This window comes from Caretta caretta, chromosome 14 (assembly GCF_965140235.1).
Source record: "Caretta caretta isolate rCarCar2 chromosome 14, rCarCar1.hap1, whole genome shotgun sequence".
NCBI classification, from domain to species: Eukaryota; Metazoa; Chordata; order Testudines; family Cheloniidae; genus Caretta; species Caretta caretta.
In genome coordinates, this window is record NC_134219.1 from 26,125,369 (window position 1) to 26,150,520 (window position 25,152).

A 25,152-nucleotide genomic window follows, 5' to 3' on the forward strand; every position below is an offset into this window, starting at 1 on the left:
GGCTCATGGAGGGAATAGGGGAACAACCCCGTATTCTTCCAGTCGATTCTTCTTCTGATGTTTCAGTGTTCCTAAATAAGGTTGGATTGGAGAGGAGTTTGAGTATAGGGGAGGTGAAGATCTCCTCTAGGGAGTTGTAGGTCTTGGACTGTTCTGGAGTGTGTGGTCTACTGGTGGATGGGACTGGAAGATCTGACACTTCCCAGGTTACAATGGACATCAAGTCCTCTCAGGAACATGCTGGTACCAGTGCAGTCTAGCATGGAGCTCGTAGACTGTGCAGAGTCTAGCCTGGTGCTTGTAGACTGGAGCTCGTAGACTGTGCCAGTGGGGACCAATCCTTAGGTTTATGTGTCGGAACCAAGGTCAGTACTGATGGATCCTTCTCCTTCACAGTATACACTCATTTTGAGGAGTATTTTAAAGAAGATTCAGGACGCAAGAACCAACCATCCCAATGTGCAGGAAGAATAGCATATATGGCCAGTGACCAGGTTGGCTTAACAGAGACATCTTCGGTGAGCTTAAACACAAAAAGGAAGCTTACAAGAAGTGGAAACTTGGACAGATGACTAGGGAGGAGTATAAGTATATTGCTCGAGCATGCAGGGATGTAATCAGGAAGGCGAAAGCAAAATTGGAGTTGCAGCTAGCAAAGGATGTGAAGGGTAACAAGAAGGGTTTCTACAGGTATGTTAGAAACAAGAAGAATGTCAGGGAAAGTGTGGGATCCTTACTGAATGGGGGAGGCAACCTAGTGACAGATGATGTGGAAAAAGCTGAAGTACTCAATGCTTTTTTGCATCGGTCTTCACAGACAAAGTCAGCTCCCAAACTGCTGCATTGGGCAGCACAGTATGAGGAGGAGGTGAGCAGCCCTCAGTGGTGAAAGAACAGGTTTAGGACTATTTAGAAAAGCTGGACAAGCACAAGTCCATGGGGCCGGATACAATGCATCCGAGGGTGCTGAGGGAGTTCGCTGATGTGATTGCAGAGCCATTGGCCATTATCTTTGAAAACTCATGGCGATCAGGGAAAGTCCTGGACAACTGGAAAAAGGCAAATATAGTGCCCGTCTTTAAAAAAGGGAAGAAGGAGAATCTGGGGAACTACAGACCAGTCAGCCTCACCTTAGTTTCTGAAAAAATCATGGAGCAGGTCCTCAAGGAGTCCATTTTAAAGCACTTGGATGAGAGGAAGGTGATCAGGAACAGTCAAAATGGATTCACCAAGGGCAAGTCATGCCTGACCAACCTGATTGCCTTCTATGATGAGATAACTGGCTTTGTGGATATGGCAAAAGTGGTGGATGTGATATAACTTGACTTTAGCAAAGCTTTTGATACTGTCTCCCACAGTATTCTTGCCAGCAAGTTAAAAAAAAGTATGGACTGGATGAATGGACTATAAGGTGGATAGAAAGCTCACGAGATAGTCGGGCTCAATGGGTAGTGATCAATGGCTCGATGTCTAGTTGGCAGCCGGTATCAAGTGGAGTGCCCCAGGGGTCGGTCCTGGGGCCAGTTTTGTTCAACATCTTCATTAATGATCTGGATGATGGGGTGGATTGCACACTCAGGAAGTTTGTGGATGACACTAAGTTGGGGGGCGAGGTAGATAAGCTGGAGGGTAGGGATCGGATCCAGAGTGACCTAGACAAATTGGAGGATTGGGCCAAAAGATATCTGATGAGGTTCAACAAGGACAAGTGCAGAGTCCTGCACTTAGGACGGAAGAGTTCCATGCACTGCTACAGGCTGGGGACCGACTGGCAAAGCGGCAATTCTGCAGAAAAGGACCTTGGGATTACGGTGGATGAGAAGCCGGATATGGGTAAACAGTGTGCCCTTGTTGCCAAGAAGGCTAACGACATATTGGGCTGCATTAGTAGGAGTGTTGCCAGCAGATTGAGGGAAGTGATTATTTTCCTCTATTCGGCAACAGTGAGTCCAGATCTGGAGTCCAGTTTTGGGCCCCCCACTACAGAAAGGATGTGGACAAATTGGAGATAGTCCAGCGGAGGGCAACAAAAATGATTAGGGTGCTGAGACACATGACTTATGAGGAGAGGCTGAGGGAACTGGGATTGTTTGGTCTGCAGAAGAGAAGGGGTGGGGGGTTGATAGCAGCCTTCAACTACCTGAAGGGAGATTCCGAAGAGGATGGAGCTAGGCTGTTCTCATTGGGGGCAGATGATAGAACAAAAAGCAATGGTCTCAAGTTGCAGTGGGGAATGTCTAGGTTGGCTATTAGGAAAAACTATTTCACTAGGAGAGTGGTGAAGCACTGGAATGGGTTACCTAGGGAGGTGGTGGAATCTCCATCCTTAGAAGTTTTTAAGGCCCAGCTTGACAAAGCCCTGGCTGGGGTGATTTAGTTGGGGTTGGACCTGCTTTGAGCAGGGGTTTGGACTAGATGACCTCCTGAGGTCTCTTTCAACCCTAATCTTCTATGATTCTATGAGGAGATTTAAGTGTGTCTAAGTCCTTCGTGTGAGGACTCATCCGACATGGACAGAGTCAGGGAGAGATCCTTTCTTCTGGGAGCAGATTTCGAAGAGGGTCTGTCGTTGTGCTTGTGAGTGTGCCCATTACTCTCATGAGAAGCCCTGAGAAGGGATTTGTTAGGCTTAGAGGTTGTAGACTCAGCTCCTGAGCTTATGCACAGAGGCCTTAGTTTGGTGTACATGATGGTCTCCCTGGCCCAGTTCTGAGTGGGGTCTCATGGCCTTTTCCATGAGATGTTCTCTTAGCAGAGCTCTCAACCCTCATGGGTTCGAGGAGGGAAGGAGTGACAGACACTGCAATTAGTGAGAAGTGAGCCTCACCAAGGCAGTAAAGGCAACACTGGTGTTTGTTGCTCACTGAAAAGGAGCGGGGGCAGGGTATGCAGTTCTTAAACCCTGGGATTCTGGGGATTGTACTTGTCTGTGGGGAAAAAACTCCCCAAGGCAGGGAAGAACTAACTCAGCTATACTAACTATGCTACACACTAAAAACTATCAATACCAAGAACTATTTACAATATATTTTTATGGTTTAAGTTGAGGGAGCTACGGACACACAAGACTATGCACTGGTAAGAAGGAACTGGAGAGGCGTTGGTCCGCATCTCCCTTTATACCCTCGGTTCAGAGCATGAAAAAAACAACTGCACATTTGCAGACCAATGGATACTATTTGCCAAAAATCTCTGGACTCTGGCTTATGGTGTGCATGGGTAATCATATGTGGAATACACATAGAGAGTTGAAGAAGAATCTTCATTTTTACATGCCTGACTGGTGGGTCTTGTTCACATGTTCAGGATCATACTGACCAGCAGATTTGGGGTCAGGAAGGAATTTCCCCCCCAGTCAGATTGGCTGTGACCTTGGGAGTGTTTTGCCCTCCGTTGAAGCATAGGACATGGTTTGCCTGCTCGGATCCTATGGGCATATCTCACAATATCAATTTCCATCAAAGAAAGGTAGGTTTAAGTACCTGCAGAGCAAGGCTCAGTCTTAACTGAGGAGAATGCAGAATAAGTGGTGGGAGAGGAAAGCTTCAGAAATTCAGCATTATGCAGCTCCAAACAATGCAAATATGTTCTTTGACTCTCTCAAAGCAGCCTATGGATCATCTAAATATGGCACAGCCCCCTTGAACTCAGCAGATAGCACAACCTTCATCAAAGACAAGGAGGGAATGGTGCAGAGATGGGCTCAATACTTCAATAATCTACTCAATAGACCATCCACAGTTGATTTGTGTGTCCTTGATCATTCACCTGAGAAACCCATCGAAGAAGATCTCAACCTCCCTCCAGTTGAGGAAGTTTTGAAAGCCATCGAACAACTGAACTCTGGCAAAACCTCCGGAAAAGATGGTATTGCAGCAGAACTGTACTGCAGTAGAACTGTATAAAGTAGCAGGCCCCAAGGCCATCCAGGTATTTCATGACATCTTGAGTAGCATTTGGGAGGAAGAAGAAATGCCACAAGACTTCAAAGATGCTATTATTGTATCATTGTTAAAAAACAAAGGCAGGAAAGCTGACTGCAGAAACTACAGAGGCATTGCTTTCCTCTGTACAGCAGGAAAAATACTACGTCACATTCTATTGAATAGATTCATTACAAACATATCTGAGGAGAATCTGCCAGAAGCACAGTGTGGTTTCAGACCAGGACATAGTACTGTGGACATGATCTTTGTCGTAAGGCAGGTCCAGTAAAAACGTTTAGAGCAGAACATGGACCTGTATGCAGTTTTCATCAATTTGACCAAAGCTTTTGATACAGTCAACAGAGAGGGTTTATGAGCTATTCTGCATAAACGGGGCTGCGCAAGAAGGTTCATACAAATCATCCATCTGTTCCATGACCACATGACGCTGCAAGTGGTTGCCAGTGGTGACTTTTCTGATGTGTTCAAAATCTCGAATGGAGTGAAGCAAGGTTGCATACTTGCTCCAGTGCTGTTCAACTTGTTCTTTGCCTGTGTCCTCAAGGTACTTGGATCAGGGGATATACATCTGCTACTGACTCAATGGCTCCCTCTTTGATCTTCGAAGATTCAGTGCTAAGACCAAGAAGCTGGAGAGACTTCTCGTTGAGGCACTTTTTGCACATGACTGTGCCTTGATGGTCAGTAGACAAGACGACCTTCAGGTCATCGTTGATAGATTTTTCTGAAGCATCCCAGCTTTTTGGCTTCACCATCAGTCTTGGGAAGACAGAGATCTTGTTCCAACCAACACCTCATTCCAATGCCCCAGCGCCAGCCATCTTCATCCAAGGCACACAGCTGAAAAATGTGGATCAGTTCAAGTTTTTGGGCTGCACCATCTCAAGTGACAGTTCCCTTGATAGGGAAATTTCCTCCAGAATTAGTAAAGCCAGCCAGGTCCTCGGTCGACTCCAAACAAAAATCTTTAACCAACACAACATTCGTCTCTCCACCAATCTAAGATCTATAGTGCAGTGGTTCTAACATCTCTCCTGTATGGATCTGAGATGTGGCCTCTTTATAGACGTCACATTAAACAGCTTGAGCAATTTCACATGCGCTCCCTCTGCTCAATAATCAGCATTCGCTGGCAGGACAGAGTGACCAATATTAAGGTCCTTGAAAGAGCAAACACAACGAGTGATGAGGAAATGTTACTGAGAGCACAACTTAGATGAACTGGACATGCCATCAGAATGGAAGACCACCATCTCCCAAAAATAGATCGTGTTTCGGGAGCGGAGTCAGGGCAAAAGAAAGAAGGGTCGTCCATATAAGTGCTTCAAAGATAATCTGAAGAGCAGTTTCCAGTGGGCTGTCATCAATCCTAAAGAACTTGAGCAAATGGCTCAGAATAGGACTCACTGATGATCTCTTACAAGATCAGCATGTAACAGGTTTGAGCAGGATTGACAAATTCATCTCCAGGCGGCATGTGAAAGGTGCCACAGACCTGCATCATCAAACATCATAAATACAGACTTCCCATGCCCTCAGTGCGGCCGACTCTGTGCATCAGGATTCAGACTTCGAGCCATATGTGTAGCCATAGATGAGAACTGCGACAACAACGCAGTGAAATGTAAAGGCTTGTGTGGGTTGAAGAGGCTTGTGATATACAGGAGGTCAGAATAGATGATCTAATGGCCCCTTCTGGCTTTAATCACTATGAAATCATGAAAGGGAAGGAGCCATCACCATGTGACCAGCCAGCTCTCCACAGGCCACTGGGAAGGGCCCCATGGACAATAGTGTGAGTTCCTCTAATACGTTGGGGGGAGGGGAGGAGGGGGAGGACCATCACTCTGGCCCATGATATGACATTACTAACTCATTTCTCATTTGCAGCCCACTGTCACATGTGGGTGTGTCTCAGTCATTGCCACTTCCAGATCCCTCCCTCACCTTGATGTGCTGCAGCCTTGTCTACCTAGGCTATTTTCCAGAGTCCAGCTGCAGCTGCAACATAGCTGCTCTGGTTCAAACCTTGAGCACAGAGAGGCGTAGTAGCAATTTGCACTACTGGTGCTTACCACAATATCTAGCAGCTCTGTGTTTGAGATGTGTTAGCTGCATTTCCAATGTTGGTAGCCTCTCTTGGGGCCTTTGTATTATTCTTCTGTCCTAACTAGTGTTCATAGCACTACCTAATTCACTAACTCCTGCCAAAGTTCATTAATGTTTTTCACTTCCATTTCTAGATAATAGCGGATATATATTAAATGAGACTGGACCTAACAACAATGCCTTACTGAACACTCTCCCTGACTCAGTACTTTGCTATTTATTTTGGTTATGATTTGCCAGACAGTTTTCAGTGACATGACACTGTTCCAATCTAAATCAATTTGAATGAATTTTTCAATTAAGTTTCTATGAGGCACCCTGTGAAATGCTTTACTAATATCTAACTCTGGTGTATTGACCACCAGCCCTTCATCCATTCTTTTGAAATTCAGTCAAGAGGGAATCAAGTTTGTCCATATTAGTTCTTCATAAAATCATGCTGCTTATGGCTCATGGCTCCATTATTATCTGTGCATTTAATGATTTTTGTCTCTTAATATTTGTTCCATTATTTTACTGAGGAAAGAAATTAGACTGGAAGGCACAAATTGCTCATATCATTCTTCATTCCTTTTCCAAAAAATGGAGAAAAACACAAAACTAACCTCTTCTTTCAGAAACGGTCACAAGAAAAGTAAGTTCTTTTACTGAATCATTTTATACCTCCGAATTCTAAAGCTGAGAGATGAAGAGTGCATGACAGAGCAAGAAAAAACACAAAGAGGGAGTCTGGAGCTAAGCGGGAGTAAGGTGCATACTGTAATATGATGATTAGGGGAGGAAGGAACTGATTAACAGAGATCATCCAAAAATCTCAATAACTAATGAACAGGCCTCTGCACAGAGATGAGTCCTTGGCAGAGCAGAGCAGAGCAGAGCATCTCGACACTTACATGTTCCAACACATGAGAAGACATTCCCATGTGAGAAGCAAAAACTCTTTAAAAGAACAGCTATTGGAGCACCCAAGGTAGACTGATATAGAGCATACAATCCTCCTGCTTATAAATCAGGTACATGAAGAATATCAACTCAAGTTGCTCCCTGCACTGGAGGAAAACATGGAGAGGCCTGATCAGAAGTAAAAGTCTCTGAAAGATACAAAGGAAGCAAAACTTTATCAAGAAGGTATTTCCAACTGATCAGGAACATTGGCCCAAGAGATTCAGAGAGACACGGAAAATTGAAACTGCAATCAACAGCTAGAAGATGAAAGAATGTGGCATCAAAGAAGAGCAGAAGAGAAACAGTGATGAAGTCATAGACATTCTTCTCCCTACAGGACAGAGAAGCAAACAGCCATGGAAGAGACTTACACCAAAAAGGAGCCTCCTGGAAAGAAAGAGATCACACGTTACTCTAATGAGTGAGTGATTTGGACCTACATATCTGTGGCACAGTTACAGAGAAAACTGGATGGAAGACTGCTGTCAAATGGCCAAAATTAATTGTGTCTCAATAAGGATGATAAAAGATTCTGGGAAATCCCCATATGGACTCCCAATGAAATAAGATTCAATGCAGTTACACTCCAGGGACCCAGAAAAAAAGCTGAAGACAACACTGATGACTTCATAGAGATCCTTCCAATGCCAAACGCGAGTGAAGAAATGAAAAGACAGAGGCAGAGGTCAACCAATGGACACTGTAAAGAAGGAGGGTTTGGATACACCAAATATGGGAATATCTTCTGAAATGAGACCTTGGTGCCATTTGACAGTCTTCCTTTAAGCAGAAGAGGGACCAGCATTCTGTCTTCAAAACTAGCAGAGCTGTTGCTCCCTCTTCAACCCCCACTTCCTCCCAGGACCAAGTGCCTATATAAACACATGCATCTGTATGTGTAACCCAGCTGCAAAGTTACAGACACCTCTCTACGAAGTGTTGGTTTGTTGCACATAACTATGCAATTAAGAAAATAATTAAGAATTATTGGAAAGTGCAGTCCTCAAAACATGAGTTCTTCTGATTCTTAGTGGTTACACAGTCAAGGAACATTACACTGCATACACTGTAAATTCAACAATCTTTTTATAAAGCACAAAAAACTCACCTCTCTTCCTAACCCACCAGCTATTGTAAATTGACAGACAGTAAATGCAAGGGAAGTCACCATAAAGATCTAACATGTACTCATTTAAAAGCAGGAGCAGATCTGTAAGCGAATGGCACATTTTAACCCTTCTTTCCTTGTAAAAACAGGAACAGATGGATGTGAGATGCAAGCTCTCTCCCTCCCTGGGATACTCCCTCCTCTGCCCTCTCAGAGACATTTAGCACATGGCTGAAATCAGCTCAGACTGAAGGCTGGGGATTTCCCTGATTCTCACAGATGATCAGATCAAAATGAAGCACTGCATACCAAAACTGTAGTCCTGCAGGACACAGCTGTTTGTGGGACTTGCTGTATGTCTAGGTGTACAATTATCTGCACTTTATTTGGCAGTAAGCCATAGTATGGATTCTCCTGGTGTAAACACCAATCTGAATGGTTCCAAGACCTCTGCTGTACTCTAACACAGATGGGACACCAACCTCCAATCTGCCTGAGTGCTAGGCCATTATGCTGTTATTTTAACAGCCGATCCTGTACTAAACGTTTATCTGTTTAGAAACTGTCAAGACAAAAAGAACAGGAGTACTTGTGGCACCTTAGAGACCAAAAAACTAACTAAGGTGCCACAAGTACTCCTGTTCTTTTTGTGGATACAGACTAACACGGTTGCTACTCTGAAACCTGTCAAGACAAAAGTATTTAGGGCCCCCTGGGAATTATCCATTAACATGGCTTTATCACTTGTATCACAGCATCATTCCAGGGATTTCAGGGAAACTACTGAAGATATGCATTTGCCACTGTCCAAATGACTCAACTCCTGCAAGGATTGCCGACTGAAGCCACAGAAAGGGAGGGGACGATATTTCTGTACATGCAGACGGCAGGATTATAGAGTTTTTAGGACCATAAATAACTAGTTTTGGAAATTACTGTGTTGTTTAGCCAGGATGTCTAGGAAAAATGCTAGCACCCACTCTTCATGCAAATGCAACATCCTTATACTGGACTATTTCAAAGCTGAGCCATGCATTGTTCCCGTAAGAAACTTCTCACATAAAACTTTCTTTTACAAGAACTGAAGACTACACAGAGTAGGGAGTAGGTGCCCCAAAGCAAAGTTTATTATTTATTAATGATCTGGAAAAGTAGGGAGGAGTGAACTGGCAAAATCAGTAGACAGCGCAATATTATTTCAGTAGATTAAGACTAGAACAGACAGCTAGGAACTTCAGAGGGACCTAACAATGTTGGGTGACAGCAGGACGAGTGTAGGTGAAATTCAGTGTTGACAAAGGCAGCATAATTCATGCTGGAAGGAAGAATTTTCACTAATCATACACCTTACTGGGTTCTTCTTACTGGGAAGACACCTGGGTGTCACTGTGGGCAGATCAATGCCTTTACGTAAATCCACAGTATTCCATCATGTTGATTCTTGTGCTCGGTTCCAAGTTCCCCTGAGCCAATGCCTCATTTGGCTGATAAGGTTAAGGCACGCCAGTTTCATAGCCAACCATACACAAGCTACTCCTGGAGGAATTCTGTGCTACTGCACAATGCAGAATTTGTGCAGAATTAATGTTCTGCACAGAATTTCATTCCCCCCCCACATAATTGGTGCTGCAGAGCACCTGGCTGCCACTAGAGGCTGCTGGACCCACAGAGCCAGGCTCCCCAGCTTGCTAATACAGGACACTGCCAGGGGGAGAAGGAGCTGGAGGGTTCCCAACAGCTAAACTTCCCAGCAGGCCTTGAAGGAAGGAGACAGTGTGCAGGAAATTGAATACAAGCCTGAGATCCAGCATCAGGCTGTCTCTTCGTCTCGATCCCTGGGCTTGGGGGTGTGGCGAGTGCAGGTGTCTGGCCCTGCAGCTGGGCTCTGGGGGGAGGGGTTGTGGGCATCTGGGTCGGGGGTGCCCCACGGCTGGGCTCTGGGGGAGGGTGTGCAGGTGTCTGGACCAGGGGGGCCCCAAATACCCCCTCCAGCATCCCCAAAATATCCCTCCCAGTACACACACACCCCTCCAGTCATCCCCAACTGTACCTCCCTCCAGCTCCTCCTGCTCCCAGCAGTGTCCTCTATTTGGGAACCTCTATATAGTAACCCTATGGGGGCAGAGTAAAAAAACGAGAATCAACTAAAAGACCGGAGGGGCAGAGTTTTCCCCCAAGATGTGCCCAGCTGGTATGTGTGACACAGCCAGACTGAGGCGCCCAACAAAACCATAACAGAAAAACAGGAACTGAGTTGTCATAGGGGTTTCCTTAGCTCTCTGCTCCTTGGGGAATCTTTTTTGTTGTCTGTATTGTTACAGACATACTTGCTGACAGGTATTTTCAAATAATTACCAAAATAATTTAAACTGGCATGATTATATTGTTTTATTTGACAAACAAAATTTGCAGAATTTTAAAATATTGTGCTTAGAATTTTTAAATTGTTTGGCACAGAATTCCCCCAGAAGTAACAAGCATCACTCAGTTCTATTCACTCCATTTCAAAAAGACTGCAGAAGAAGCAGAGGGAGGGGTCCAATGACAGGAGAAGAAAATGATTTACTGGCCTGGAAAGACTTCTATAGGAAAAGAGCCTGAAAAGACTGGGACTGCTTTGATCTCAAAATACAAAAGCAAGGAGATATTAAATGGAATTGAAAAGCATCAAATGTCATACTGATAATAAGAAATATATTTCAGGTGAAATATAACTAACCTGTTGAACTCACTGCTACAAGAAGTAAAGGCTGAAATTTCAAAAGCAACTAAGTGACTTAGGAGCCTAAGCTCCATTTTCAGAAGTGAGCTAGGCACTTAGGAGCCTAGGACTCACTGGAAGCCAATGGGACTTGGACTCTGGGTATGACTTTACTACAATTAAACACCCACAGATGGCCCATGTCAGCTGCCTCAGGCTTGCGGGGCTCAGGTTACAGGGCTCTTTAATTGTGGTATAGATGATCAGGCTCAGGCTAGAGCTGCGCTCTGGGACTCTCCCCCTTCTCGGGGTCCCAGAGCCTGAGCTCCAGCCCAAGCCAAAATGTCTACTCTGCAATTTTACAGCCCTGCAGCCTGAGCCATGTGAGCCTGAGTGCGTTTAATTGCAGGGTAGACATACCCTCCAAGGCTTGGGTGCACAAAAGGAGCTAGGCACCTTTGATTCTGTTTTAGGTGCTGAAGTCCTGCTTTTGGGACCACTGCAAAGCACAAAGCTCCAGCTGAATCTTGTAGGTGCCTAAACTCACTTGGCGCCTAAGACTTTGCAGTAAAAGTTCCCTTGGTGCCTATGTTACTGTCTCGGGCAGGCACGGCTGCCTCCCTATGGACATCCAGGCACCAATCTCCTGCCAGAGCCCCCCACCCATCCTGAATTTTCACACTTGTTCTCTGTCACCGTACCTCCACAACATGTAGGTCAGGATGGGGGACTGTACTGTGGAGAGCACGGACTCTGAAAGGGACTTAAGAGTCATGGTGAATAACTGAACATGAGATCCCTATGCAATGCTGTGGCTATGAGAGCTAATGCGGTTCTTGGATGTATAAACAAGGGAATATTTAGTTGGAGTAGGGAGACAGTATCACCTCTGTATATGGCACTGGTGAGACCACTGCCAGATACTGTGTCTAATTCTAGTGTGCACATTTTAAAAAAGAAGTTTAACAGTTGGAAAGGGTTCAGGAAAGAGCCACACGAATTATTCTATGTCTGGAAAACCCACATGAGTGAGAGACGTTAGGAGCTTGATCTTTTTAGCTTATCAAAGAGAAGTTTAAGCAGTAAGCGAAAGTTTAAGAGAGCTGTATACCTTCACGTTACCTGAGCTAGCTATCCTTTACAGAGCCCTGAGTGCTGGACAGCTGCCCAGCAAGCCAGATTATGGTGTGGCACTGACATTGTCGCAGCCATGACCACTAATGACACATTAGCCCAGCAGACAGAGCTGTGATGAGCCAATGACTTCACAGAGCTATGTTAGCCCAGTACCTAGGGCTGTGCTGAGGCGGTGACTTCCTGGAGCCTTGCGTCCCTTCACGTAATCCAGCAAGAAGGCTTCCGTGGGGTGAGGACCTCACAGAGGCCCATGAGCCTTGAACTAACCCCAGCAGGAAAATCTTTGGTGAGGACGGTGACTTTACCAAGGTCTCTATGCCTATTACCCATGTCCACACTGCAAAAAGATGTTGGAAAACTGGAAAGGATTCAGAACAGAGCCACAAGAACGATTTGAGATCTGGAAAGCCTGCCTTACAGAGAGAGACTTCAGAAGCTCAGACTATTTACCTTATCCAAGAGAAAGTTAAGAGGTGACTTCATCACAGTTTGTAACCACCTAGAGAAAAGTTGTGGATGATCATTCCGATCGTGGATAGCACTCTATAGCACCTTGGGTTCCTGAGTGAGTGCAGGGACCAAAGGGGAGGCTTTGCACCTCCCTGATGCTGGGGAAGGCAGGAGGCAGAGAAGCCCGAGTAGCAGGTTAGAGCAGCCTGCGGACAGCCCTAGCTTTCCCTCCCTACCTCCTACTGCCATAATCCCTATTGGCATCACTGTACTAGGGGATCCCTGTGGTTCAGGATATCGTGGCCATGCCTTCGTCTCCTGCCCTTGATCTGCCACAGAACACCCTCTATGCTGCAGGAATACTGGGGTGGCACAGAACTGGAAGAGTTGGCTATATGCCCATCTCGGGGGCCTGCTGGGTTGATGAAATTCACTTGGTGGAGCCGTACAGTTCCTTGGCACCAGCCTACCTTCAGCCCTCTTTGTACACACAGTAGGTGCACACCAACCTTGCACAGGGCAAACTCACCTGTACAGGAGAGGAGCCTCTCTGCAGGGATCCCAGTCAAGTCTCCTTGACCCTGACTCTCTGCCTCCCTCTATTTTCAACGTATTTTTTTTAAAAGGACAGGCCAATCCAATGATAAAAGCCACTTCGTGAAACCAGTTCAGGTGGCTGAGGGACAGCAATGAAAAACTCAAAGCCACAAACCCAAGAACTATAGTGTAAAGGCATGTACCTACATCCATGACCCTCTCTTGCACACACACATACATACACTCTCTCTCTCTCATTTGGCCAGGAAACCAACCCTAGCCAGCCGCAGTAACCAAAGTCATGCCCAGGTACCCTTAATCCTGCCCTCTGTGTAATGCCAATATTCCTGTGGGATTAATCCTTATGTCCCACTGTTTGTGATTTTGAATCTGGCACTATTCCCCTTTAGGAACCTTCACCAGTTCTTTCAAAGTAGTGAATATCCCCACTAACATGTGCTCTGTGTTCTCAGCATTTAGATATAACCTCCTCCTGCCTACGTATCAGTGAGTAACAGCTCATCTGGGCTCAATCATTGTCCCGCCAGTTCGGGAGCTGGAGCTGCACGAAGCCATGTGCCTACATCATGTGGATGCTGCTGGGTTGTTTCCCTGCCTTAATTCACGTAAAAGGAAAGTGAATCATATCAGAACTCTATACTTCCTATTCATGTAATAACACAGGCTCTGTTTATTGACTTGCAGTGCCTTTGTAGAGCAGCTGTCCCTAGGAGCCAATTTTTAAACACTCTGCATCTGACTCCCAGTGACAGAAATGTCTTTTCTCTGCAAAGCTCACATCTTGCCCTAAGTGATAAGGCACTTTGGGCTGAATGTCCTGCTCACAAATGTGGCTGGTCACAGGTCTTGCTCGTTTTATATAAATTCTCTCCATAGTCAAGTGTCTAAATGTACAGGATGGAAACAACGTTCCTGCTCTCTTCCCCAGAAAGAGAGATGTGGGGCAACTGAAGCGCAGACGTGCCCTAACTGTCTGCAGTGGAAGCAGTTCAGTGTGGACTGTGCACCAAGTGATGTAATGAGCTAAGTTTAGACAGGAGAGGTCCCACACTGGGCTAACCTCATCAACATTTTTAGCTTATGAATGAGTAAGCAGAGGTATGTTCTCAGCCTAAACCACTGAAGTATGCGAGTGACATCACCAGCATGCCTTTGGCAGAAAGGGTTTGCTCAGAGCTCAGGAATCTCTTGAGTTATTCTCTACGCTCCTTGTGTCAGACACATGGAACCATGCCATGATACTCGGACTGGGATGTCTCCCCCTGAGGCTATTTGCACGTGTCTTAGTTCCTACTAAAACACATTTACTTAATCATAAAGCTATTTCTGGCTGCCCAACTTCAGAGAAATAACAATCATTTTATTCAAAAGCATTTGAGGAGATTTAACTGTATGATGTACGATCAAGAAACAGCCTGACTGCTCTGTTAAGTGAACGACTGAGCCCAAAGAGAACCTGGTCATCAGATCAGGAGTGTAAAGCTGCTACAGATCAAATACAGAGGCTCACTGCAGCCAATGCTGCTACTCTGTCTGTACAAATGGATCACAGAGCTCAGACACCATGAAGTCTCTCCCACATACATGCACATGGAGATTCATGTGAAGCACAGTACAATAGCTGCATTGTTACTAGTCTTAGGAATTCCTCCTTTCAGTGCTTGTGCTGAACTCTGTCATACCCACAGTGTTAGCTATTTGAATGCAGTGACAGAGCTTCCATGTGGTCAGGAAGATTTTCCTTGTTGGGGGAGAAATGAGTTGCAGCAGACAGAGGTAGTGAATCCTAGTCTCATTTATCTCTCAGAGATATTTCTGCAATGCACCTTGCACTGCAGTGTCTGGGTGTCTTCACTTCCTAATAGTGCAGACTAGCTGGCAAATGCAAAAGGCATGTGATAAGTCACAGATACAACATCCAACTGCCGAAAATCAGCTTTGTATACACATTCCCAGCCAGGTCATTCCCTCTAACATTGCTACACCTGCCCTCTTGTTGCAAAATCTGCTGCTGTGCAGCTATTCCCTTGCACGTCCTCTGACCTTGATGGCTTTGCAACAAGAAAAGAACACCACCTTAACTCAGGTGTCAAACACCCTTCCTCTCAACAGAAGTGTGATGACTGGATCAGTCTGTCAGGAATTCATGCTTGATATAGAATTGCTATAGGATTGTTTCACTGGAATTAAGAAAACCATGTCTTTGTTCCCGTTAAGAATGGGGTTTTGAACCTGTGGCCCTCAAGACTCTAAACTGCAGTCCTCAAAGGGGACGAATCAACAGAAAAAGTCTCTCTGAAACCCCAGGAGCAGTTCCAGAGTGAGCCCAGAGCGCTCTGAGCAGCTGCTGTTCTTTTCCTGAGGCCTGCTGCATCACTGGTGTGGGAGGAGAGAAGTCTGGTTGCTCCATCGCCTGCCTCCCTGTCAGGCTGGGAATCCCAGGGTGAGCAGGTCAGGAGCTCGAACCTAGGGAAGCCACTAGCAAAGAACAGTTTCCCTTCACACAGCTCCTGAAAGGGCAGGAAAAAGTGGAGTGACAGAAAGCCAAACTGTTCCAGTTCCAGCCCACGCATAGACTACACCTGCCTGGGTACTACTTTAATTTGCACCATCTGGCAGTGATGCCCTAGGGACCACATACAGTGTAGTGCAACCACACCCTAACCTGACCTGTGAGTCAGGACTCATGGGGAAGGTGGTGTATTAACTGGCTAGGCTGGCCCCGCCTCTCTACACCAGGGCAATCCCTCAGAGAGACTGGTGCCTGAGGGGTACAAAGGGAGCTAATCCAGACAGATACTCTTCCCCAAGCACTGATTGTGGTCCCTTGACCTTTTTATCCCAGGTTGAAGGACCCAGACACCCCTGCGCTCTGCTCTGACTGACAAGAGAATAGGGCTCATTTTAATACTCCAAGGGGAAAGACAATGAATGCCCCAGGAGGGGAGGCCAAAGAGAGCTCTCCTGGGCACATGTAAACAGAGCAATTTGCACAGTGACTCAAGGTATCTGAGGAGACACACCACGGGGGTCTCCCCAGATATCAAGGGGGATGGGTTACCAAAAGATGAGAGTGAGAGGAAAGGGAGACCCAGCACTGGGAAGCTTGACGGATAAAGGCAGAGTGACACCAAGAGGCCTGGCGGTGATGGGGGGCTCTTAGCTCAGCCCACCTTGATGCACTACTCATGGAAACATGCTGCAAACTGAACTCTAGATGAAGTCTCAACTCTGCAACCTCAAAGGTCTCTATTTGGATGCCCACTGTTCCTTTGTTTTGCATTTCCTATGTGGTTTTCTTCTAGAAGTACGAACAAAACACACGTTTCTGCTCGTGGCAAGAGTGTATTTTCCATTTCAATACATTGGCCACATGGATACTCGGCTACTTCCTCAGCAAGTTCAATATCTTCATAAATGATCTGGAGGATGGTGTGGATTGCACTCTCAGCAAATTTGCGGATGATACTAAACTGGGAGGAGTGGTAGATACGCTGGAGGGGAGGGATAGGATACAGAAGGACCTAGACAAATTGGAGGATTGGGCCAAAAGAAATCTGATGAGGTTCAATAAGGATAAGTGCAGGGTCCTGCACTTAGGATGGAAGAATCCAATGCACCGCTACAGACTAGGGACCGAATGGCTAGGCAGCAGTTCTGCAGAAAAGGACCTAGGGGTGACAGTGGACGAGAAGCTGGATATGAGTCAGCAGTGTGCCCTTGTTGCCAAGAAGGCCAATGGCATTTTGGGATGTATAAGTAGGGGCATAGCGAGCAGATCGAGGGACGTGATCGTTCCCCTCTATTCGACATTGGTGAGGCCTCATCTGGAGTACTGTGTCCAGTTTTGGGCCCCACACTACAAGAAGGATGTGGATAAATTGGAGAGAGTCCAGCGAAGGGCAACAAAAATGATTAGGGGTCTAGAACACATGACTTATGAGGAGAGGCTGAGGGAGCTGGGATTGTTTAGCCTGCAGAAGAGAAGAATGAGGGGGGATTTGATAGCTGCTTTCAACTACCTGAAAGGGGGTTCCAAAGAGGATGGCTCTAGACTGTTCTCAATGGTAGCAGATGACAGAACGAGGAGTAATGGTCTCAAGTTGCAGTGGGGGAGGTTTAGATTGGATATTAGGAAAAACTTTTTCACTAAGAGGGTGGTGAAACACTGGAATGCGTTACCTAGGGAGATGGTAGAATCTCCTTCCTTAGAGGTTTTTAAGGTCAGGCTTGACAAAGCCCTGGCTGGGATGATTTAACTGGGAATTGGTCCTGCTTCGAGCAGGGGGTTGGACTAGATGACCTTCAGGGGTCCCTTCCAACCCTGATATTCTATGATTCTATGAAAGCCAAAGAGACAGAAGCAAAGAATCCTTTTTAGCACTGGAAACTCAAGACACAGATCCTCTGATGGTGTAAATCAATATATCTCTGCTAATTTCAGTGGACCTACTAGGCTGGCTGACACCACAGGAGGATCTAGCCCTTAGAGCCTAAATCCTCTACAATTTCATTTAAAAAACAAGTGTCTTTGGTTAATAATGTGACAGGGAGTCTTGCTCACTAAAGCACTGCCTCACAGGCAGTCAACGTCAGTAGTCATCCGGTGTTGTTATGTCCATTGGCTCTTCAGGGGCCTTGCTCCAATGCGTAGGATTGTGTCAGTCCTTCCCTCCCCCGCCCGTGGTCAGGTTCCCACAACACAAAAATGGCCACAATTGGCAGAGGAACCAAGGACTGAGTGGGAAGTGGAAACTAACATCTTCCCACCTTCAGAAAGGGCCCCTCTGGGGAAAGCTTATGTTGCTGTGGCCCTTGTGGTACCCACTTAGTAGACATCTATAGGACATCAGTCTCCAGAGATGCAGTCTAGTGCCTTGCAGTTGCTCTACATTAAATTACCTTCCAAAAGGAAAAAAGAATGACATTTGAGCTGGCACACCCGCTCCCATTTACAAGTCCCTGAAATACAGGCTTGATTACAGAAACACTCACAGATCCTGAACTCTACCTAGGCTAGGGAGCCTGGCTGTAAACCCACCTCCACCATCATGCAGAAAGTTGGCTGTGCAGCCCAAATTCCTGAAGTTTCCATTACATGCCCATTTTCCCCCAGCTAAATGTCATTGAACCAAGTGAATACAAGAAAGGTGCCAGCACGCCACACCCAATGCCAGCATGCTGGCGTCTCCCCCAAATTACATACCACATGAAAGCTCTTAACAACACAAACTATAGTCAATCATTTTTTCTCATTTAAAAAGTCAACAAATGTGCAACTGCAGTCAGGACCTGATCCTGGAGAGGTAGACAGAGAACACAGAGATGTATGTGAATCCTTCCCAACATACATAGTGAGGAGAGAGAAGGAGTAGGCATTCATCCAGCTGTGCATAAGTTATAAAGGAACTGAGGCAGCAGAGAGACAACAAACATGCCTTATATCTTTAACAAGAGTGACCAAACCAGAGGCCTGGATTACGCTAACATTGTACCCACCTTTAAAAGTGAAAAAAGCCCATTGAGCCTCACTTAAACGTAACAAAAAAGAGACGAGAAAATAATTACAGAACAAGTTATAGAACAGCTAGACATGTATAAAATGAGAGGGACAAACCAGCACAACTTCGGTAGCAGTGACCTGTGCAGAATGCCAAGAGATAGTTAAAACAGTGGAAGAGGATAAACGAGTGGAAACAATTAATTTAGACAAAGAATGACTGTTAAGGATACAAGAAAGCACAGTGTGAAGCCCACTGGGATTCAATGAGGTGAAAGGTTGCAGTATGGAATCAAAAATAGCAATGATGGCCAATATCACTGTGGACAGGGTTTAATAATGGAATGTACTGCAGGGATCAATACTAGCAATGGTGTCATTCAAGAGATTTATAAATAGCCAGGAAGGGGAGACGAATAGTTGAGTGGTAAATAACTTGGATCAGGAACAGCCCTGCATTCTGATTGGCTGAGACAATCTCCTTTCAGTGTAATCCTCAGTCACTACTGTATGTAAAACCTTGCCTTCAGACTCACTCAGAAGAAGAGATTTAAAGAAAGAGCTTTTTCAAAATGCTTAAAGACAAGCAGGCAAAGTTCTGGGTGACCCTTGGGCTGTGTTACATTCATCTCAGAAGAGCAATAGCTATGAACATAACCAGCCCACAAACCCATAGCACAAATAAAAATATGGATTGAGATTTTCAGAGCAGCCCAGGGAATGGAAAATGCCCCTAAATCCCACTGACTGCTTTGAAAATCACAATAGTGGAATGAAGTGACTCTTCAAAACCTGCTACACAGATGAAGCAATTTCCATTCGGCTGCTCCCCAGAATTGTATCTTCCGGGTACAATTTGGAAATTTGGCTGTTTGACTGAATCACAATACTTATGAAAGATTTTGCTTTCTATTAATTCTGACAATACCTCACAAAAACAGGTTCATTATAGACACAAAACCACTTCCTCCTGAGTTTCCTTCTCTGTGCCATGCTGTTCATTTTCGCATGAAAATCTGGTCCTGGTCGAAGATGCTGGAGCATGAAGTTCTCGCTTTGTCCCAGAACAACAGCCCAGACAGCAGCTGTGTAAGCGCTGCTCAGACCCCCGGCAGATGTGCTTTGACTCTCATCTCCAGGGTCAGAGGAGAGCCCAGTCTCTGTGGCCTGTTTTGTCCTTGGCGTCCCTGTTGAGGCTGCCAGCAGGACAGATCGTTCTAGATTTGCAGTTGTTATTTTTGGTATGTGAATGCCTGCCCCTGGGGAACTCAACTAAGGCACAACTCAGCCAACGGGTGGGAACCACTAGTGAGCTGGGCCTCACTTTAGCCTGAGCTAGAAGGCAAAAGGCTCCATATCCTGTGCCCATCCCAGCCCCCTCGACAACACTGTCAGATCCCACTTACTGCCATGTATGGTCTGCACCCAGCGTCTCTTGTTTTGGCGATGGAGTCCACGAGTTGTCCACTAATGCCAAAGTCACAGAGTTTAATATTCCCATTTCTGTCCAGAAGAATATTAGAAGGTTTGATGTCTGTGAGTGAAAGAAAGAAAGAAACAGGTTAAGTCGTGGATGGAGATCTCCATTTCAAAAGCCATGTGGTTGCGCAGTGACAGACACAGACATCAGAAAATCAGAGCTAAGGTTGAACACTTGGTGTCAACTCTTCCTCTTTAACATTTATGTTCAATGGTGATGTCATCACATATTTCCCAAACATACTATCTATCACTGCCTCATAGCCCCATCACAGAGATATCTGGCAGTTTATTTTGGGAGCACTGGCTGGGAAAGTAGGAGGAGATACAGAGACTGTCCTAGTTCTGAAGTTCTTTCTGAAGAAGCCTCATTACCCACTGTGTTTGGCTCTTAATTAGCAAACAAAACTGTGTTTAGTGGCATCTAAGGTTGTGGCAGGCCACATCTGGGGTTTTTGACTGCAAGTGTACAAGAGGGTGTACAAGCAAGTGTACAAGTGTACACAGCCCACACAGGCTGAGCGGTACACTCCCAGAGAGGGTGTCTCCATGACAACTGGGGCTGTGACTGCCAGCTCAGAGAGACATACCCATGCCAGCTTTGATCAAGCTTGTGTACTAAAATAGCAATGTAGCCGCAGCGGCACATACCCAGGGTCTCAGATGGGCAGCTAGCCCATGCCACTGTGATTACACTTCTATTTTTACTGCGTAAGCTCATTCAAAGCTAGTGTGTGTATGTCTAATCAAACTGGAAATTACATGTCCAGCTCCAGTGTAGGTGTACCCACAATGAGCAGCAGCCCTGCTGCCCTGACCCCTTCCCATCCCCACTCAGTCCCTGCCTTTCCCACCACCCAAGACTTGCTGCCTCCATTTTGCCTTTTACTCCCCCACATACCCAGGCTGCCACTGTTCTTCATCCCTGCCCCGCTCCCACTCTAAAATCCTGCTCCCTGCCTTGGTCATCTCTCCTCTGGACTCCCACAGACACTTTCTCCCTGGACTCACGCTCCCGCAGCCCAGCCAAAGGGCTGCTCAAATTCTCTTCCTGCCCTGTTACTCTGCTCAGGTCACTCACTTCTCCAGCTCTCTGCACTGCCCTCCCTGTGCCTCCTGCATCAAAGTCAGGCTTCTCCTTCTCTGCGAGGACTTGCACAGTTCCCCTGTCGCCTGTACCTTCTCCTGCTCTCCCCTCGCTCAGTCCCAGCCTCCCCCCAACCTCCCCCTTTGTAGCCTTCTCCCCATCACCTTCACGCTGCCTCCCATGCCTCCCCTTCTGAGTGGAACAGTTTCCCCTCTTCCCATGTGTCACAGGACCTCCCACTACTTCACATCCCTCCCCAGAGCTCACTCCTTCCAACAGTGACCTCTGTGAGATCCCTACACAGCCCCTGGTATGCTCTGTGAAACTGGTCTCTTCCAGGTGGGTCTCAACTAGCGTGTAAGCTCCTTGGGGCAGGGTCTGTTTTCTCATGTGCCAGCTACAGCTTCCCCAGTGCAATTCTGCAATGCAGGTAAAACATCTCCGGCATTTTGAAATTGAAAACATTTGTTGCTTACAGATGGGTCATCTGTGTTTCAGATAGACAAACAAACATACTGAGAAATGCCATCAAATTGAGAGAAGGGCCTCAAGTCACTCAGTCAACTAACACACTGTATCTCACTGTAAATTCCTACTGGGGAAAAGGTTCAGGCAGTTTTTACCACAGTAGCCAAGTAAGGTCAACACTATGAGCCCCACGCAGAACCTGGTTTGTCACACAATACCAGGACAATACTAAGCCACAAACAGAGGACAGGCAAACAGAGGGAGTTTGCCTGGGGGGGAGTTCCCACAGAGCTTTTTTTTGCCTTTCAGGCTTCTGTGATCAGTAAATACAACATCTGCAGAGGCTCTTAGAAGGAAGATATTATGGATAGTGAGTGATCAGTTGTTGTGACTTGCACAGGATGTGCCATGTTTGTCTTTCTCCCAGAGGACAGAAGAAACTTTGTCTGTACGAAGTGCAAGCTGGTCTCCATATTGGAGGAGAAGGTTAAAGGACTAAAGACCCAAGTATCAATCCTGTGTTGCAACAGACAAAAAAAAGGAAGATTTTTTGGATAGAAGTCAGCGTTTGGTACTGCAGGCACAGCATGCTGAAGAATCAGAGAGGGCAGTGCAGAACGGTGAAGAAAATTGGCAGCATGTGACCTCCAGAAGAAGAAAGAGGAGAACCCATGTATCCACAATGCAGATAGTGGTAAGAAACCGTTTTCAGGCTCTCTGCGCAGGTATTATGGTGGAGAATGATTTGGAAGAGCCATCTGAGGGAAGGGATCAGAAGGAGACCCCATCGACCGGAAAGGAAAGGTTAGAAACCTTGGGAAATGCAACATGAAAGTTCCTCTCTACAACCTCCCACAAACATTTGAAAGTATGCAATGGCGTAGTTAAAGTCACTCATATGACCTGAACTCTGCCTCCATAACACCACCCTGAGAAAAAACAGAAACATGAAACAATTTGATCTATCCATTACACAGGCTCTTCTCATCAGAGACCACAGCCATTAGAATCTTTTACAGTGAATGCACAAACTCAGGCTCTTTTCAGCTATACACTGTCCCCAGAAGAGACCTACGGTATCAATTCTCAGACACACAGCGAACTGTGGCACTCAATTCATGCAGTTTAGAAAGCTTCCAATGTTCTGACAATGATTCAAATGGCATTAGACACAGAGATAGCAGATCTATGTACAGAAACCACCCAGCTAAGACTGGGATGCCATGGTACCTTACTTACAAAGGAAAAGCACAGATTAGTGTGGAAATGACACATCCCACTAACTACTGGAGATGTGTTTGTATGAAATCAGTTCTAAACCCACTGCTCCATGGCTCTCATTCATAGCACTTCACATACGCCATGAGTATACAAGACAGATTTTCTCCATATTTAGAATGTCCATAGACTACGACTGTGGACTTTTTAAAGCCCTTCTGAAGCAGATGAAGGGGAAGTGAGAAATACTAGTGATGTGGTCACTGTATCAGGACAGTGGCTTTTCCAATGGAAGATGTTCCCAGAAGCTGGCTAGTCACTTCTATAAACAAGCCCTACAGCATGGGCCTGGGCTCCTAAGTCTGCCTTAGCTGACTCCTCGAGGTTTCTGGGAAGATGAAGAGAGGTCCCTTTGGCAGCATCCTCCCTCCCTCCCACTCCCCCTGAGACCATTCTCGCCTTTAGTAATACAGAACAACTGCCTTTAATGAATCAGCCATGTGTCTGCTCTCAATTCCTCCGAGCTGACAGAATGACTCTCCTGAGATCGCGATTCCTCAAGGACCCTCCTGTCCCAACATCTAGGTCTGGGGGTCCCAAGACAAGAGGCTGGGGCCCTCAGCTGAGCGCTAGGACCCAGCGGAAGTAAGGAAAAGGGCAGGAAGGGCAAGTTCTTCTCCTCTTCGCTTCTGCTGCTGCAGTACTCCACCCCCAATGCAGCTTCAACCTCCTGCCTGCATGTGCTAAATTAACCATTGGCCTTTGCTACTCAGACTTTGACTCCTTGCCTTACTGAATTAGCACGCCCCTAGAACAGAGCACAGTGCAGTCAGGACTAGAAAGGGGAGTGAAAGAAACAGCACCAGTACTTTCCCAACTCCACCCATGCTTTCTTGTAGTGACTCCATAGCACTGCAGGGATTGAAGTCATGACAAAAATACTGTGGCTAGTTTGGGGTCCCAGGTGAAGAAAAGTTGAGAACTTCTGAGCTAGGCTGACACCACTTCCCTTTACTAGAGACATAAAGACAGGGGTATGGCCAGAGGGTCTTGGTGATATAGACTTGGTACACTGGGGTAGTTCCAGAGGACTGGAAGAAAGCTAATCCTGTGCCAATGTGAAAAAGCGTAACAGGATGAGCCTGCTGATTATAAGCCTGTCAGCCAGGCATTGATCCAGGGCAAGATAATGAAGCAGATGATATGGCTCAATTAATAAAGTATTAGATGGTAATATAATTAATGCCAGTCAACAGAGGTTTATGATTTTTTAAATGAGATTACAAGTTTGGTTGATAAAGGTAACATAGTTGATGTAATATATCTTCCATTATTGTTTGCCCATGATATTAAAGAGACAAGCTGGGTTCTGTGTTAGCTCGAAGGGTTGTCTCTTTCACCACAGACGTCGATGATAATAAAAGATATGATCTCACCCACCTTCCCTTTGATGTAATATACTTAGATTGCAGTAAAGTGTTAGATTTATTACCACGTGACATTTTGATTAAAAAACTAGAATGATACAAAATTAACAGAGCATACATTAAATGTATTAAAAACAGGCAGACTGGTAGGTCTCAAAATGTAACTGTAAAGAGGGAATCATCACTGAACAGATGTGTTTTCAGTAGAGTCCCATGGGGAATAGTTCTCGGCCCCAGGCAGAGCCATCCCAAGGGTACGGCCAATCGGGGAGATCACTCCGGGCCCCGCACTTTGTGGGGCCCCGCAGGCCAGTGCAATTGGCCGGCGTGTGAACCGCTGGCGGGGGGGGGCTAGCCCCCAGCTCCGCCCCTTCCCGAAGGAGAGTGCGTGGTGCCGCTGCAGCCTCCCCAGTCTTGGGAAAGGCACTCTGTATAGATGTATGTTCTCATTATCTGCACTTACGCACTTCAGATGTCAAGGGAGAATGGAAAAATGATTGAAACCATCCCAAACAAAATACTATGAATTTAAAGTATTTATTTGATATATTTATAAAACTAATTTTAATGATCATCCACAATTATACTTTCACTTAAAATAGGGACTAACCATGAAATTATGCGAAATTAATTTTTTGTAGTTAAGAGGAAAAATAATTGATAATTCCTTTGCAGAAGAGAAACCTACGAACTTACCTCTGTGAATGATTTTCAAGTTTTCTTTTAAGTGGTTTAGTGCTTTCACAGTCTAGGAGAAAAGAGGAGATTTTATGGATGAAAAATAAGTTACTGCAATGAGATTCCTGTGATTATTAAACTATTTGAGCAACATGAGCCAAAACAATAAAGAGGAACCTTGAGTGTCTGAAAGGAAACAATGTAAAGACCTCCATGTCTGTCATCATCATATAAATTTTGACAGGTTTTCACACTCCCTTTTTGGTGTATGTCCATCCTCCAATCTCATTTTTGGACATGTACACTTTTGCAATAGTGGCCATTTTGAATTTTTATGGGG

General features: G+C 45.8%; 1 protein-coding gene across 14 annotated transcripts in view; it reads right to left on the reverse strand.

Annotated features, from left to right (window-relative positions):
- MAP2K4 (mitogen-activated protein kinase kinase 4) overlaps window positions 1-25,152 on the reverse strand; it is a 194,180-nt gene that overhangs the window by 16,293 nt on the left and 152,735 nt on the right. For all 14 annotated transcript variants that reach the window (XM_048817305.2, XM_048817290.2, XM_048817286.2 and 11 more), the window contains 2 exons: window positions 24,831-24,882; window positions 19,862-19,989 (listed from right to left, as the gene is read on the reverse strand). In XM_048817305.2, the coding sequence (XP_048673262.1) occupies window positions 19,862-19,989; window positions 24,831-24,882 (180 nt within the window). The remainder of the gene's footprint in view (window positions 1-19,861; window positions 19,990-24,830; window positions 24,883-25,152) is intronic.